The sequence below is a fragment of the Kogia breviceps genome, chromosome 10, assembly GCF_026419965.1.
Source record: "Kogia breviceps isolate mKogBre1 chromosome 10, mKogBre1 haplotype 1, whole genome shotgun sequence".
NCBI lineage: Eukaryota > Metazoa > Chordata > Mammalia > Artiodactyla > Physeteridae > Kogia > Kogia breviceps.
In genome coordinates, this window is record NC_081319.1 from 79,180,381 (window position 1) to 79,196,366 (window position 15,986).

A 15,986-nucleotide genomic window follows, 5' to 3' on the forward strand; every position below is an offset into this window, starting at 1 on the left:
TGTTCCACAGGCTAAGGGTTAAGTCCCACAAGACTGTGCCCTGCTCTTCAGATGTCAGTTGCAAGCCCCGGTTATTGCCTGTGCTTCTGACTAACTGGCTAAGGATTGGAAGTTACACAGACCCCCTCCTTGGATTTCAGATGCCAGTTGCAAGTCCAAGTTGTTACCTGTACTTCTAACTGACTGGCTATATAAATCAGAAGTTCCCATGAACTCCCTACTCAGATTTGATTAATTTGCTAGAGCTGCTCACAGAACTGAGAGAAAGATTTTACTTATTAGATTACTGGTTTATTATAAAAGGATGTGATAAAGCCTACAGATGAACATGCAGCTGAAAGAGATGTGTAGGGCAAGGTAGGGGTAAAGGCCAAGGAACTTTTTTGCTTGCTTGAAGCATGCCACTCTCCCCAAATCTCCAAGTGTTCATCAACATGGAAGCTCTCTTCACCCCGTCCTTTTGGGTTTTTATGAAAGCTTCATACATAGGCATGATTGATTAACTCATTGGCCACTGGTGATTGCTTCAACCTCCAGCTATAAATTTCCTTCTAAGCATTGCTTTCACTACTTCCCACAATTTTGATAGGTTGTTTTTTCATTTTAGTTTGTTTCAAAATATTTTAATTTCTCATGAGAGTTCTTCTTTGATCCATGTGTTATTTAGAAATGTGTTGTTTAATCTCCACGTATTTTGGGATTTTCCAGTTATCTTTCTGTTATTGATTTCTAGTTTCATTCCACTGTGGTCTGAGAAGAGACATTATATGATTTCTATTCTTATAAATTTGTTAAGGTGTGTTTAATGGCCCAGAATGTGGTTTATTTTGGTGAATATTCCATATAAGCTTGAGAAAAAAAATGTGTATTCTGCCGTTGTTGGATTAAGTAGTCTTAATTAATTATATCCAGTTGATTGATGGTGTTGAATTCAATTATGTCCTTATTGATTTCTGTCTGTTGGATGTGTCCATTTTTGAGAGGGGGGTGTTGAAGTCTCCAACTGTGACAGTAGATTCATCTATTTCTGTTTGAAGTTCCATCAGTTTTTGTCTCATGTAGCTTGACACTCTGTTGCTAGGTACATACACATTAAGAACAGTTATGTCTTCTTGGAGGACTGATCTCATTGTCTTTACGTAATGTCCTTCATTATGCCTGATAAGTTTCCTTCCTTTGAAGTCTGTGCTGTCTGAAAGTAATATAGCTCCTCCTGCTTTCTTTTGATTGGTGTTAGCACGGTATGTTTTTCTACATCTGTTTGCTTTTAACCTATATTAAATATAAAGTGTCCTTATATTTAAAGTGGGTTTCTTGTAGACAACATATAGTTGGGTTATGTTTTTAGATCCACTGTGACAATCTCTGTCTTTTAATTCGTGCATTTAGGCCACTGACATTCAAAGTGATTACTGATATAGCTGGATTAGTATCTACTATATTTGTTACTGTATCCTATTTGCTGTCCTTAGTTTTTGTTCCTATTTTTGTATTCCACCATTTTCCTGCCTTTGGTGATTTTAATTGAGCATTTTATATGATTCCATTTTCTCTCCTTTCTTAGCATATCAAGTTATACTTCAATTTTTATTAGTGGTTGCCCTAGAGTCTGTAATATACATTTACAACTAATCCAAGTCCATTTAAAAATAATACTGTACCACTTCACAGGTAGTGTAAGTACCTTCTAGTAACAAAATAATCCTAATTCCTCCCTCCTGTCCCTGTATCATTTCCATCATTCATTTCACTTATACATAAGCACACATAAGTACACATACACATATGTATATACATATAATCTACACATAAGCATATATAATTGAATATATTGTTGCTATTTTATTATCTGAATAAACTGTTATCAATTTGATATCAATTTGAACTGTTAGATCAATTAAGAATAGAAAAAATAAGTTTCTTTTTCACCTTTACTTATTCCTTCTTTGGTGCTCTTTCTTTCTTTATGGAGATCTGAGTTTCTGACCTATATCATTTTCCTTCTCTCTGAAGAACTTCTTTCAGCATTTCTTATAAGGCAGGCTGGCAACAAAATTCCCTCAATTTTTGTTTGTCTGAAGAAGACTCTATTTCTCCTTCACTTCTGAAGGATAATTTCACAGAGTACAGTGTCCTAGATTGATGTTTTTCCCTCTCTCAATACTAAATATTTCATTCCACTCTCTTCTTGCTTTCATGGTTTCTGAGGAGAAGTCAGATATAATTCATATCTTTGCTCTTCTATAGGTTTAGTGGGATTTTTGCTTTTTTGTTTGTTTGTTTTTCTCCCTCTGGCTTCTTTCAGGATTTAAAAAATCTTTGATTTTCTGTAATTTAAAAATGATATGCTGAGGTGTCATTTTTTTGGTGTTTACTTGATTGGTGTTCTCTGAGCTTCCAAGATCTGTGGTTTGGTGTCGGACATTAATTTGGGAGAAATTCTCAGTCATTATTGTGTCAAGTATTTCTCCTGTTCCCATCTCTCTTTCTTCTTTTTCTGGTATACCCATTCCATGAATGTTACATCTTCAGTAGTTTTCCCACAGTCCTTGAATATTCTGTTCTATTTTTGTATTTTATGTCTTCGTTCTCTTTGCTTTTTGGTTTTCAAGGACTGAATCTCCTCTAGCTCAGAGATTCTTTCTTTAGCTGTGTCCAGTCTACTAATAAGTCCATGAAAAGCATTCTTCATTTCTGTCACTTGTTTTTTTTTTTTTAATCTCTATCTAGCATTTCATTTTGGTTCCTTCCTAAGATTTCCATCTCTCTGCTTACATTGTCTATCTGTTCTTGCATGCTGCCTACTTTATCATTTAGAGTCATTAGCATATTAATCATATATTTTTTTAAAGTCCCAATCCGTTAATTCTAACATCCCGGCCATGAATGGTTCCGATGCTTGCTTTGTCTCTTCAAACTGTGGAGGTTTATTTTTGCCTTGTGGTATGCCTTGTAATTTTTTCTTGATGGTTAGACATGTTGTGCTGGTAAAAAGACCTATAAATAGGTCTTTAGTAATGTGGTGGTTAGGTGTGAGGGGAGGGGAAGCATTCAAGTCTTATGGTTAGATCTCTGTCTTTTCATGAGCCTGTGCCTCTGGACTGTGAACTTCACAAGTGTTTCTCAGTCTTATTCTCCCTCCTTAGGTGAGACAGGATGGTTAGAGGTGGCTGCAATTGGACACTCCTCTTCCCCAGGTCAGTTAGGCTCTGATAATCCTCCAGCAGGTTAAGTTCTGTTTAACTATTTTCCCCTGATGGCAGGCCTGGTTAAGAACAGAGTGCTCTGGCATATTTCAAACTTGTTCTTTTCCCCTTCCCCTGTCAGAAGCCCTAGGGGATTTTTCACTGGTCCAGCTCCTGGAGGTTAAGTTTCACAGTATTGTGGAGGCCCCTCTATGACCGGGTCCCAGGTCCTGTGGAGTTTTGAACTCTGAGAATTGTCGGCACTGAGCCTCTAGCAATTCATTAATTACAGCTCAGGTTTTCCTACCCTGGCGCAGGTTCCCACGGCAGTCTCCACTCTCAGGTCTGTGCTCTGGGAAATGTCAACTCCCTGTATTTCCCCGTTGGTCTCTGGTCTTGGGGGCAGCAGGTTGCTCTGTGTCCTCTCTTTTAAGAAGAACTGTTGATTTTTCAGTCTGTTAAGCTTTATACTTGTTGTGAGGATGAAGTGGCAACTTCCAAGATCCTTACATGTGGAACAGGAATCTGGTTTCAATAGCTGGGTAACCTTGGGCAAGTACTTTAAGCTCTCTGTGTCTCAATTTCCTCATCTGTAAAATGGTCATAATATGGACCCTACCTCACAGGACTGTTGTGAGAATTAAATGAGTTACTTCCTTTAAAGCACTTAAAACAGGGCTTCCCTGGTGGCGCAGTGGTTGGGAGTCCGCCTGCTGATGCGGGAGTCACGGGTTCGTGACCCGGTCCGGGAGGATCCCACATGCCGCGGAGCGGCTGGGCCCGTGAGCCATGGCCGCTGAGCCTGCGCGTCCGGAGCCTGTTCTCCGCAACGGGAGAGGCCACAGCAGTGAGAGGCCCGCGTATCGCAAAAAAAAAAAAAAAAAAAAAAGCACTTAAAACAAAACTTCGGACACATTACCATTTTGACGAATGTTATCTTAAAATTTTTTTTAAAAAAAGTAAACATCTGCTCTTAGGAGAATGCAAACAACACAGAAACACAGATCTCTGGAGCATTCAGGAGAAAATCCTACCCCCATGTGCCATGCAAATTCTCAGCCTACATATCATGGGTAAGGGAATTGCCAAACCAGTATATGATAAATATTGTAATACTCTAAAACCATGCAGAGAACTGACGTTTGACATGGACGGTGCCAGGTCAGATCAGGGCCTCTCCAAGGTCACCTAGTATGGCTGCTCTCAAGTCATCACACAAATTCCATGAAAGCATTTCCTTCATTGGAAGGCTTCCCAGATTTGCCTTTGCCAACGGGCATCCCCATCACGAGGAACAAATTCAGACATTATAACATTTTCATTAAGTTACTTGTGCACTTTGAATCTTAAATAATTCAAGTTAGGTAATAGAAATAATGGTAGCTAAAGTCTAGTCACTGCTCTGGAAGGCAAGTACTGTTTAAGGGCTCCACAAGTATTTGAGCATTCGTTCCTCACCTCAGCTCCAAGGAGTAGATCTGTTATTGTCACCATTTTACATTTGAGGAAACGGAAGCACAATTAGGTTAGGGAACTTTGCTAGTGACATACAGCTTATCAATAGTTGAGCTGGGATTCGAATCCAGCCCTGGCTCCAGTGCCCACAATCTTAGCTACTAGTCTATGCTGTCCCTTAGAGACACAGTCCTTAACTCTCATGGGTTAGGGACTCAGAGAACTGCGCTGCACCAGAGCACAGTGGTTTTTCTTCAGATCCTACAACACGGAAAATACCTATTACATCACTCTCAAAGAAAATACATGACAAGAGGCTGTTGCTGTTACTTACAGAGGCATTGTAGTGTTTCAAAAGTGATTAACCACTCGAATCCCTGGCTTTCTGGTTTTAATAATCCCCAGTTTCCCAGGTACTAAAGTTGTTACGAAAAAGAAATGAGCAGTGAATTTGTGAAATGTGTTAACACTACGCCTGGCACAGAGTAAGTACCCCATAAGTGTTAGTGATGTCTTATTGTTACTGTTTCTGTAATAACGGATTAGCAGATTTGAAAATAATTTAAGTAGAAATTTCATTTACTCCTGGTTTCTATCAGACTTACAATGCAAGTTGTTATGGTACAAAGTTTATATTTCAGGAAAAATCCTATAGATGTATTTCATTCTTTTGATATGTTACTCTGTGGTGCAGTCTTAATTGTAAATGAAAACACTAGTTTAATTTATATCTAGAATAACATGGGAGAAATCACTCATGTTGAAATGTGATAAAGTTATGATGTGATAAAATGTGTGTATAATATTTAAAAAACAAAAAAACTTCTTCCAGTCCTTTGCTTAACTAGGACATAGAAATCGACTTAAGCAGTAAAAGACAACAGAATCTTTTATTTTCTTCTTAGCCTGCATTTTTAAAAAATTGTGGGCATAAAAACTTAAACTCTGTGTGAACACTGCTGCAGGAAAACAGAAACAAAACATTTTTTAAAAGATGAAGTTACGCAGCTCATGAGTGTTCAAACTGAATTCTATCCCAGTCATAAACATTGAATTAGCGTCAGCAGAGGTCAAAATTTGTCTTTATTCAAAGAGGGAGTTCGAGTACCTATGATAAAAGTGTCTCATTTCTTCAGAGTAAGAAAAATAAATGCTATTCTAGAAGTATTGTCAGCGGGGAGTTTTAACTGGGGCATTAAAACCCCTGTTTTCTAGGCTCATAAATTACAGATCTATTTGGGTACAGCTTTTATACACACATGGCTTTACCTCTAAATCCTGGAAAACACTACAAACAAAAATGTGTTTGTCTGGATCCATTTATAAAATAGATTCTTTAGCTGAAACATAGTTTGTCGGCGAAGGGCATTCCAGTCTAGCTTTCTATTCCCTTTATTCCAGAGGGAGAACCCCAAACATTAGCACATTCCTTTTTTTCTAAGGTGATCTTCCTCTCCAGTGTTAAGCAGAGTTGTTTGTGATAACACTTGCTATCGATATGGGGAGGGGGAAGGGTAAGCTGAGACAAAGCGAGAGAGTGGCATGGACATATATACACTACCAAATGTAGGGTGGATAGCTAGTGGGAAGCAGCCGCATGGCACAGGGAGATCAGCTCGGTGCTTTGTGACCACCTAGAGGGGTGGGATAGGGAGGGTGGGAGGGAGGGAGACGCAAGAGGGAAGAGATATGGGAACATATGTATATGTATAACTGATTCACTTAGTTGTAGAGCAGAAAGGAACACACCATTGTAAAGCAATTATACTCCAATAAAGATGTTAAAAAAATAACTAAAAAATAACTAAATGCAAACAAACAAAACTGTTTGATATCATCTTTCAATGCTAAAAGATATGAAATGATTTCTTCCATGATAACAATGATAAACTCTTACATGGTGTTTACTATGTTTCAAGTGCTTTACAAATATTAACTCACTGAATGACAAAACTGAGGCCAAGAGGTTAGGTACCAGCCCAAGGTAACAAACACAATGGTGATGGGATTTGACCCCAGGCAGTCCAGGCCAAAAGGAATCTCCAGAGGGTGAGTCTGGAGAATCAGGTAGTTTTCAAAAGTTTTCAGAGATTCTAATGAGCGGCCATGGCTGAGAACCATTCATTAGCAAGCATCAGAAGCATCTGGAAGGTGTATAAAACCCCAGATGGCTGGGCTCCCAGCTTTTCATCCTGAGTTGTTTCCCAGACGACGTTGGTACCATTGGTCTAGGGACCACGTGTAGAGAACCACAGATCTAGGACACTTAGGACAGTGAATCCCAGTGTGTTGCTTTTTAAATTATACCACACTACCTGGTTGCATTGGAAGAAAGAAAAAATTAGCCGTGGTGGCCTCAAGAAAAAAGTCAACTTTGTCGAGCTTTCTTATCTTTGCCTAATTTGCCATAACTCCCACCTGTGATTGTTGATACAACCAACTGTATAATCGATAAATCATTTAAAAAACCCCTCAGACTGTTGTGTTATTTTGTTGTCTGCAGCCTCAGTTTTTTCTTATGTAAAATAGGGTTAATATCTCCCTCACTGCTGTGAGGATGCAATAATAAAATAACGTATGTAAACATCCAACACAGTGGTTGGCACAAAAATGGTATCTATGTAACATATCTCATGATTTTTAGCAAAAATATTTTTTAACAGTCGTAGTTTATCACTGTTTTCATCTCAGGTATTTTAGCAAAAAAAGCTAAGGAATACTTACCGGGGAATTATCTTTTGCAGATTTGCATGTTTTTATATCTGGAATGTTTTTCTCAAAAAGTGCTAGAAGCCACTTTTTGGATTTTGACCAGTTTCTAGGTGAGAAAAAATATGTGGATAAATTAATTTAAAAGCACTCTAGGAGTAACAGGTCACAGCAGAAAAGGGACTATGTCTATGGAATTTTAATTATTTCTCCAAATGTCTTCTTCATTTTCAGCTGGAACTTCATGAGAAGTCTACCTTCAGACTTATTAGTCCACAAGGAAAATTGAGGGGGCAAAGCAGCCGCATTTTAGTATATTTTGCATTCCTAAAGGGCCGGCATTGAATAAGAAAACACGGCTCGGGGACTTCCCTGGTGGCGCAGTGGTTAAGGATCCGCCTGTCAATGCAGGGGACACGGGTTCGAGCCCTGGTCCGGGAAGATCCCACACACCTCAGAGCAACTAAGCCCGTGCGCCACAACTACTGAGCCCACGTGCCACAACTACTGAAGCCCGTGTGCCTACAGCCCATGCTCCACAACAAGAGAATCCACTGCAATGAGAACAAAGAGTAGCCCCTGCTCACCGCAACTAGAGAAAGCCCATGCACAGCAACGACGACCCAACACAGCCAAAGATAAATAAATAAATTTATTTTAAAAAAAAAGAGAGAGAGAGAAAACAGGGCTCATGATTTGCTTGGTCTAAGTTTGCTCAGGCTGTTTTCAGTCACAGCAGCATCAAAATCTAGCACAGGGACCTGTTGCTGGGTTAAGTGAAGTAAAGCAAACTGACTAAAAGCTTTTTTTTTTTTTTTTTTTTTTTTTTTTGCGGTACGCGGGCCTCTCACTGCTGTGGCCTCTCCCGTTGCGGAGCACAGGCTCCGGACGCGCAGGCTCAGCGGCCACGGCTCACGGGCCCAGCCGCTGCGCGGCATGTGGGATCTTCCCGGACCGGGGCACGAACCCGTGTCCCCTGCATCGGCAGGCGGACTCTCCACCACTGCGCCACCAGGGAAGCCCAGACTAAAAGCTTTTTAATCTTTTCTGACCAGTCATCATTTCAGACCAACTGCCAAAAAACTAAAAAAAAAATCATGTGTTACTTTGCAATCAAACCGTTTTATAAACTTTTATCTGAGCCAACTGTGAGAAGTACATTTGACCACACCTACTTCTGCCTCAGGGAAAATAATAACTTTGGATTCTGACACAGGTCACACTGGGTGATGTGGCAATGACTGTGATAATAATAAGTTGTAAATGGCATAAAAGGCCTCAAAATATTCTTCATTTCATTCTCATATTCTCCCCTCTCCTTCTTGTTTTTGTTCCTCAAAATGAGAATAAAAGGAAATAATCCATCTCTCTTCTTCAGTTCCTCCCTCAATTCACACACACACACACACACACACACAAACTGCTCATAAGAAATAGCTTCTGTCTCTTCCACTTCAACTGCTGTTATAGCTACTTAGAACAAAGAAAGGAGAGAAACGTATGAATAGCTGAGAAGAGCTTGATCGGGGAATTAACATAGGAAACAACTCTCTACCTGAGGAGACGTTCGGGCAACTGGGACCCATATTCGAAACCTTCATCATAAGCTTGAAAGTGCTGGTGGAACTCCCTGATTTTCCTCTCATTTGTGGGAAACAGACCTTTTTTAAAGAGCACGTTCACTGTGACCGGGTAAAGGAGATGCCTACAAAGATCGAAACACATAAAATGTCAGAGCCAATGACCACAGAAGAAAGGCATAGGATACAAAAGAAGGCATTATTGAATAGCTATATATTAGGGGTAGACAACCATATGTGATATATTTTTTGGGAGGGGAAAGTCATTCTTAAGAGGTTTTAATATTTGCTTTCTGTGCTCAAGGTAACTTAGGGGTAACTGAAATTGTGGTCTTATTTATCTGAAGATTTTCAAATGCTTTCTAAGCAAGTATTGTTAGATCCTGACAAATGCGAGGTGACACACAGAAAGAGATCGATTCAATATGATTTCAACAAGCATTTATTTAGCAAATAATAACAATAACTGAGATACAGTCCGTACCTTTAGACAGCAGCCAAAAATAACCAAACAAAGAATCAAGGGCAATATTAGTCACCAAATTCCTAGTATCTCCCAGGATCCTATAACTTTGAACTATACCAAAAGACTGAAATATAGTATCTATCATCAGCAAGTTTTCCCTCAGGTGAATAAAATGATTTCTGCGGGGTCCTTAAATAAAGGAATATCAGAGATTGTGAATATGCCCCAGGCTAGTAACACTAAGTACTGTTTATTCCATTTTTATTCACCATCATGTCCTCACAGAAATTTCTCAGGATCTCCTTTCCCTCAAAGTTTCAAAGTCATTCAAGAATTTGCTTTGTTTTGTTGTCGATATTGGGCATGTTAAAAGTTTGGTTGATTGGTTGCTTGTTTTTGTTTTCACTTTTCCTCTCTCTCTTTCTGGAACCCTAACAAACTATTCAATGTTGCTGTGTTTTTGAGTCTGGATGGTTGGTCATGCCTCCAGCATCCCACTGAGATGGAGAAGTGCCTCATGGGTAACTTCGATTTACCAAATCGCCCTGTGCGTGTGGGGAATTCTTCTCACAACTCCCTGCTAAGCCCTTACGTTTGCCAGAAAGCTCCAGAACGTGGCTGAGTGCCACGTGGTTCCCCCCACTGTCCTCTCCTGTCTCACTGGCCTCTCAGTACCTCCCCTCTCAGAGGACCTGGGCTCAGTCCCGAGGCTCATGGTGGCTCTCCCTCAGCCACCTTGTCAAGTCTCACAGACATCTCCTGGACCCTTGTCATTTACTTTCTGATTCTATCCTCTTCCCTCTCCTCTCAATGTCCTCTTCTTCTAATGATCACAAATTGCACTGAATGTTTTATCAAAATTCTGATGGATGCATGACAATTAGATGAGGAAAATCCATGTAGCACATACAAAATTGTAAGGACCGACTAGGGAGAAATTACTATAAACGTGTTAAAATGATTCTATTGGCCTATTTGCTTACCTTCAAATTGAAGTGCTAACTGAAAACTGCCCATTAATCAGAATTTAAAAGATTAATAGCATATTTTAATTGCCTAGCTAGATAGACTTCATTAATCCACCAGATAATTTGTGAAGTCCAATGTATAGGCTTCAATTTTTTTTTATTCCAAAACAATAAAAAACAAAATTAAATAATAAGGCATCTATTTACCTCACTAAGTTGTAAAGGTCCATGGTCCCATGAGGGCCTAAATTCTCCAGCTGTTCGTGTAATTCTTCAGTCAATTGTCCAGTGAATCGATACAGGTTGAAAGTCCCCATTTTCCCTTTCATCATGATATAAATTTTCTCATGCAGTTTTAAAAAGATATTCTTTGGGACTGATGCTAAAAACAGAGAAAACACTTTTCAAAAGAAGCAACCACTTCTTTTTGTTGTTTTTTTTTTTAAACATCTTTATTGGAGTATAATTGCTTTACAATGTTGTGTTAGTTTCTGCTGTATAACAAAGTGAATCGGCTGTATGCATATATATATCCCCATATTCCCTCCCTCTTGCGTCTCCTTCCCACCCTCCCTATCCCACCCCTTTAGGTGGTCATAAAGAACTGAGCATGCATTGTCTCCGTGGTAGGGGAATAATTGAAAGGAATGGGAAGCTGGCTTAAGAATAAATATTAAGATATTTCATCTGTTAAATAGATATATTTAAGCATGCAAGTCCCCAGGGGAGGCAGAGGTGAAAAAATGTGATCACTTCAATACACCTATGATAGGTGAGTAAGTTGGTATATTTTTCTCAAAGAATATGTGAATTTACAGATCAAGAGTCTTCAAAATATTTGTATTTCTTTGATCTGGAATTCCATAGTCTAAATATCAAGAAGCATTAGAGAGTCAAACAAATTTAACCAGCATGTTGTGATTTTTCATGCAAGCAACAAGAAACGATAATCATGCTATTGATCAACTGACAGCCTCGAAAACAAACTTTTTTGTCTTAATGGCAAGAAAGGCATAAGAAGAAGCTATATGAAAACGAACCTAAGAAAGATGCAAAAAGGGAAGCAAGGAGAAAAAAGATGGTAGAAGCAAGCACAGACATTGTGAAAGCAGAGAAAAGAACCAGGCACAAAATGAACCAGCTCTGCATTCTTGGGAGGACAAATGGCCTCAGCATGCATGTCTGCAGCCTGGGAAGAAATAAAGGCAGACATGGGCTTCCCTGGTGGCGCAGTGGTTGAGTTTGATTGCCAATGCAGGGGACACGGGCTCAAGCCCTGGTCCAGGAAGATCCCACATGCCACAGAGCAGCTAAGCCCATGTGTCACAACTACTGGGCCTGCGCTCTAGAGCCTGCGAGCCACAACTACTGAGCCTGTGTGCCTAGAGCCTGTGCTCTGCAACAAGAGAAGCCCCCACAATGAGAAGCCCGCACACCGCAACGAAGAGTGGCCCCCGCTCGCCGCAGCTCGAGAAAACCCCACACACAGCAACGAAGACCCAACTCAGCCAAAAACAAAACAAATAAAATAAATAAATTTATTTTTAAAAAAAAGAAAAGAAAGAAAGAAAGGCAGACAGTCACACTGGAAGCGTGCTGACAAATTCAGTCCAGCAGTCTCTGAGGATGGAGAAAGAAAGGGCACCAATTATATGAAGCTAAGCCCCACTTACCTTAATAACCCTGTGGACTCTGTCAGGAAATGCCATAGTAAAGGGCTTACTAAGCAGTGCAGTTCTACTTTCAAGGAGCAGAGTAGCAACGTGAGATCAAGCCAAGAGCTATAGCTTGTAGAACATTGTATACACAGTGGCAGAGCAGAGTTAGTGATATTTTGGGAGCTGCAACAGGCTGCAGATGCCAATATTTTCCCAGGTAAACATCAGTGAGGTGACCTCATCTCTTCCACATGCCTAACTAATTGAGATCCAAATGTTTTCGGTTGCCAATAATTTGTTTTACAAGGGCCAAATTCATCACATACTCTTTTCTATCCCTACTCTAAAGAACAAAATAATGGGCCTGCCTCATTCTTGATAGAGTGAAGATGTGATTGTTACCTAAAACTGCTCTTGGATTCCATGTTGTATTTCAAATGAACTATCTGAAAATACTGTTTACCTGTACGATAGACGGGATTTTGCACTGCTAGTTCAAAATTTACTTCCTTGGAGTTTAGAAACACATTAATTCCCTCTTCTTCAGTAACAAAGGTCATTCGGGTGCCCAAAGCAACGACTGTAAATATCGGTCCACACTGAAAGAAAACACATAAATACGGATCATATTAGTAAGCATTTCTAATAAATAAGTTACTGGACCATAGGTTATGCTTAAGACAGTGTTCCTCAAGAAGCCCAATGCTGAATTCACAGTCAAGATAAAAACTATTATGATTATATATAATAATTATACATTTTGACTGAGCAAAATCTAAATTATAAAAATCCTAGGGCTTCCCTGGTGGCGCAGTGGTTGAGAATCCGCCTGCCGAGGCGGGGGACACGGGTTTGTGCCCCTGTCCAGGAGGGTCCCGCATGCTGCGGAGCGGCTGGGCCCGTGAGCCATGGCCGCTGAGCCTGCGCGTCCGGAGCCTGTGCTCCGCAACGGGAGAGGCCACAACAGTGAGAGGCCCGCGTACCACAAAAAAAATAAATTAAAAAAAAGAATAAAAAATAAAAATCCTAATTTATTCTGTTGTAATATTTAACCTTCCTTTTGATAGTGCCATTATTTGCTTGTACCTTCCTTTCTGGTAGTAGAAATAATAATTAGAAATAATGATTGGAAATTATACCAAACACCGTGACATTTGAGCACTGTTTTCAAGATAGCAGGAGGGTTATAAACAACCTATGGTTGAACGTTGGTCAAGAAAAAGATAAACTGCTGACTGATTTCACCTTCAGTCTGTAGTCACTCAACAGTGTCCTGCAATCCCCAAATTTCTGTAACGTGTTCACTTTCTCACTTTCCAAAATGACTCACCTGTTCACCTAGCCCAACCCTCTCCACTCTGAGAGGGTGTCCCTGCTTTGTAACTCACCGGGAAAACGAGTACTCTCAGCTTCTCACCACCAGAGCTTGCAGACGAGTGTACCCATTCGTACCCATTCTCCATGCCTCCCCTTGAGTTAACACAGGTGGAGGGTCCTGCCCCTGGGAAATGCCCACTCTCCTTCACTTGTGTTATGGGCTCCACACCCTCTCTTTGTTCTACGTGTACGCCTTCTCTCTTGTACACCGTCAGTTTTGCCTTTTCTATCAGATCGCTTCTAGGAACCCTACAGTCATCCTCCAGTGCAGAGTTTGGTTTGGTTTTAGGGAGTCCATGACTTTATTTGGAGAAAAATATATCATTATTTTCACTGGCCTCTGATTACAATTTAACATTTTCTTCAATTATGAATGGAGCCAATACACCACAATCTTCCCCATGACTCTATTTAATCAAAAGAACCTACTGTTCCAATTGTACTTTCTTAGATTTGGTGTCTCTTTGGCATCCACCTATCATAGGGCCAATTATATTAGCTATATTTTCTTATTCTTTTTTTTTTAAAAATTATTTATTTATGGCTGCGTTGGGTCTTCATTTCTGTGGGGGGGGCTTTCTCTAGTTGCAGCGAGCGGGGGTCATTCTTCATCGCGGTGCGCGGGCTTCTCACTGTTGTGGCCTCTCCCGTTGCGGAGCACAGGCTCCGGACGCGCAGGCTCAGTAACCGTGGCTCACGGGCCCAGCCGCTCCGCGGCACGTGGGATCCTCCCGGACCGGGGCCCGAACCCGTGTCCCCTGCATCGGCAGGCAGACTCTCAACCACTGCGCCACCAGGGAAGCCCCATATATTTTCTTATTCATGATGCTCAGCTTTGGTGGCCTCACGACTGGGTAGAGACAGCCCTCCCGGGGCTAGCCAGTTTTTAGAGAGAGCAAAGGACTCAGCCAACCAGAAGCATGCCTTTCGTATGGAAACCGAACCATCTGGAGTCTGTGTCCCCAACCACCTCTTTCTAACTCTCACATGCCACGCCAATATTATCCCTGCCCTAAATCATACGAGGGTGAGGCACTAGGCACCCGGAGACCAACCTTATAGTCCAAAGCCCTCAGAAATTATTCAAACCGGTCAATCCTAAATTGTTTACCCTGCCTTGCCTTGCCTTTCCTGAGCAAACCCCAATAAAGGCTCTGGGCAGGGCTTTCTCTTGTTCCCATCTTCTGCCTCCTGACAGGGTGCTTTCCCCTGTGGCCCTCATGGTGTGCAGTGATCCCCGCCTTGGACCTGTGAGTGCAATAACCTTCCTCCTTCCAAGTCTCATTCTCATTTCCTCCTATGGCTGTATTGACTTTCCCAGACCACATCCAACACGTACATTTTTGGAAAAACCACCCGTACTTTTATATCCCATTACAGTTATAAATATCTCGAAATATCATTTAGGTTCATCAGTACTTCAATATTACAGTCATTTCCAGATCTGCATGAAATGGCATGTGATAGTTCCTGTGACACAGTATTGGATGCCATCAGGCAACTGTGGGTCCAATAATCATTTGATTCCCCCAAATAGTGAAGTCTCATTTTCTTCCATTAGTGATCCAGACATCTACATTGCTTCCCAATATTCCCTACCTAGCATTGTGTATTAATCAATACTTAGAAGAAGATGAGTCGTTTTCATCGTTGAAGGTTTGTTCAAATGAGAATTCTTAACTTTCCATTAGGAAAGTGGCCTTTGGTAATACATATAGGCACTCGGACCACATTGTAGGCAATCTTGATCATCTCACTTGATAGTGAGTCCATGTTCTAGCTTCTCAAGTCTAACTTCTTGGCACCACCTTTGCCCCTTCTCATTCTTTCACACACCACATTCCATCCACCCGTAAATCCTGCAGCTTCCACCTTCAAAAGAGATCCAGCCACTTCTCAGACATCCACTGCTATCACCATGGTACAAGCCACCAAGATCTCAAGCTTGAATTCTTGCCAAAACCTTAGAATTATCTTCTTTCTTTTAGTTTTATGTTCCTGTTTTTAACAGAGTGCCCAAAATGACCCTTTAAAATTTAAAACACATCACAACACTCCTCTGCTCAAAACACTCACAAAGTTTCCCATTTCCCTCTAAGTTACAAATGTATTCTCAATACTCTGTAATAACCTACATGGGAAAAGAATCTGAAAAAGAATGGATATATGCATATGTATAACGGAATCACTTTGCTGTGCACCTGAAACTAACACAACATTGTAAATTAACTATACTGCAATATAAAATAAAAATTAAAAAATACATTTACACTTTGAATCTGATAATTTACTCCACAGATATACTTGCACACATAGAAATGACATTTGTTGCTACATTATTTACAATAGTGTAATATGGAAAACCAACCATGTCAATCATTAGGTGACTGTTTAAGTGAAATATGATTCAGGAAATATTTTGCAGCTTTTAAAACATGCAGATGCTTCTGTTTCTGTGTAGGATGAGAGAAAAGGGGGATAGATTACAAAGATCATATATATATATTTGGCGTTACACGGGCCTCTCACTGTTGTGGCCTCTCCCGTTGCGGAGCACAGGCTCTGGACGCGCAGGCTCAGCGGCCATG

The 15,986-nt window shown here is 40.6% G+C and overlaps 1 protein-coding gene across 2 annotated transcripts in view; it reads right to left on the reverse strand.

Annotated features, from left to right (window-relative positions):
• CYP39A1 (cytochrome P450 family 39 subfamily A member 1) overlaps positions 1–15,986 on the reverse strand; it is a 69,027-nt gene that overhangs the window by 50,203 nt on the left and 2,838 nt on the right. For both annotated transcript variants that reach the window (XM_059076547.2, XM_067006333.1), the window contains exons 2-5: positions 12,485–12,620; positions 10,571–10,745; positions 8,905–9,054; positions 7,365–7,458 (exon numbers count right to left, since the gene is read on the reverse strand). In XM_059076547.2, coding sequence (XP_058932530.1) covers positions 7,365–7,458; positions 8,905–9,054; positions 10,571–10,745; positions 12,485–12,620 — 555 coding nt within the window. The remainder of the gene's footprint in view (positions 1–7,364; positions 7,459–8,904; positions 9,055–10,570; positions 10,746–12,484; positions 12,621–15,986) is intronic.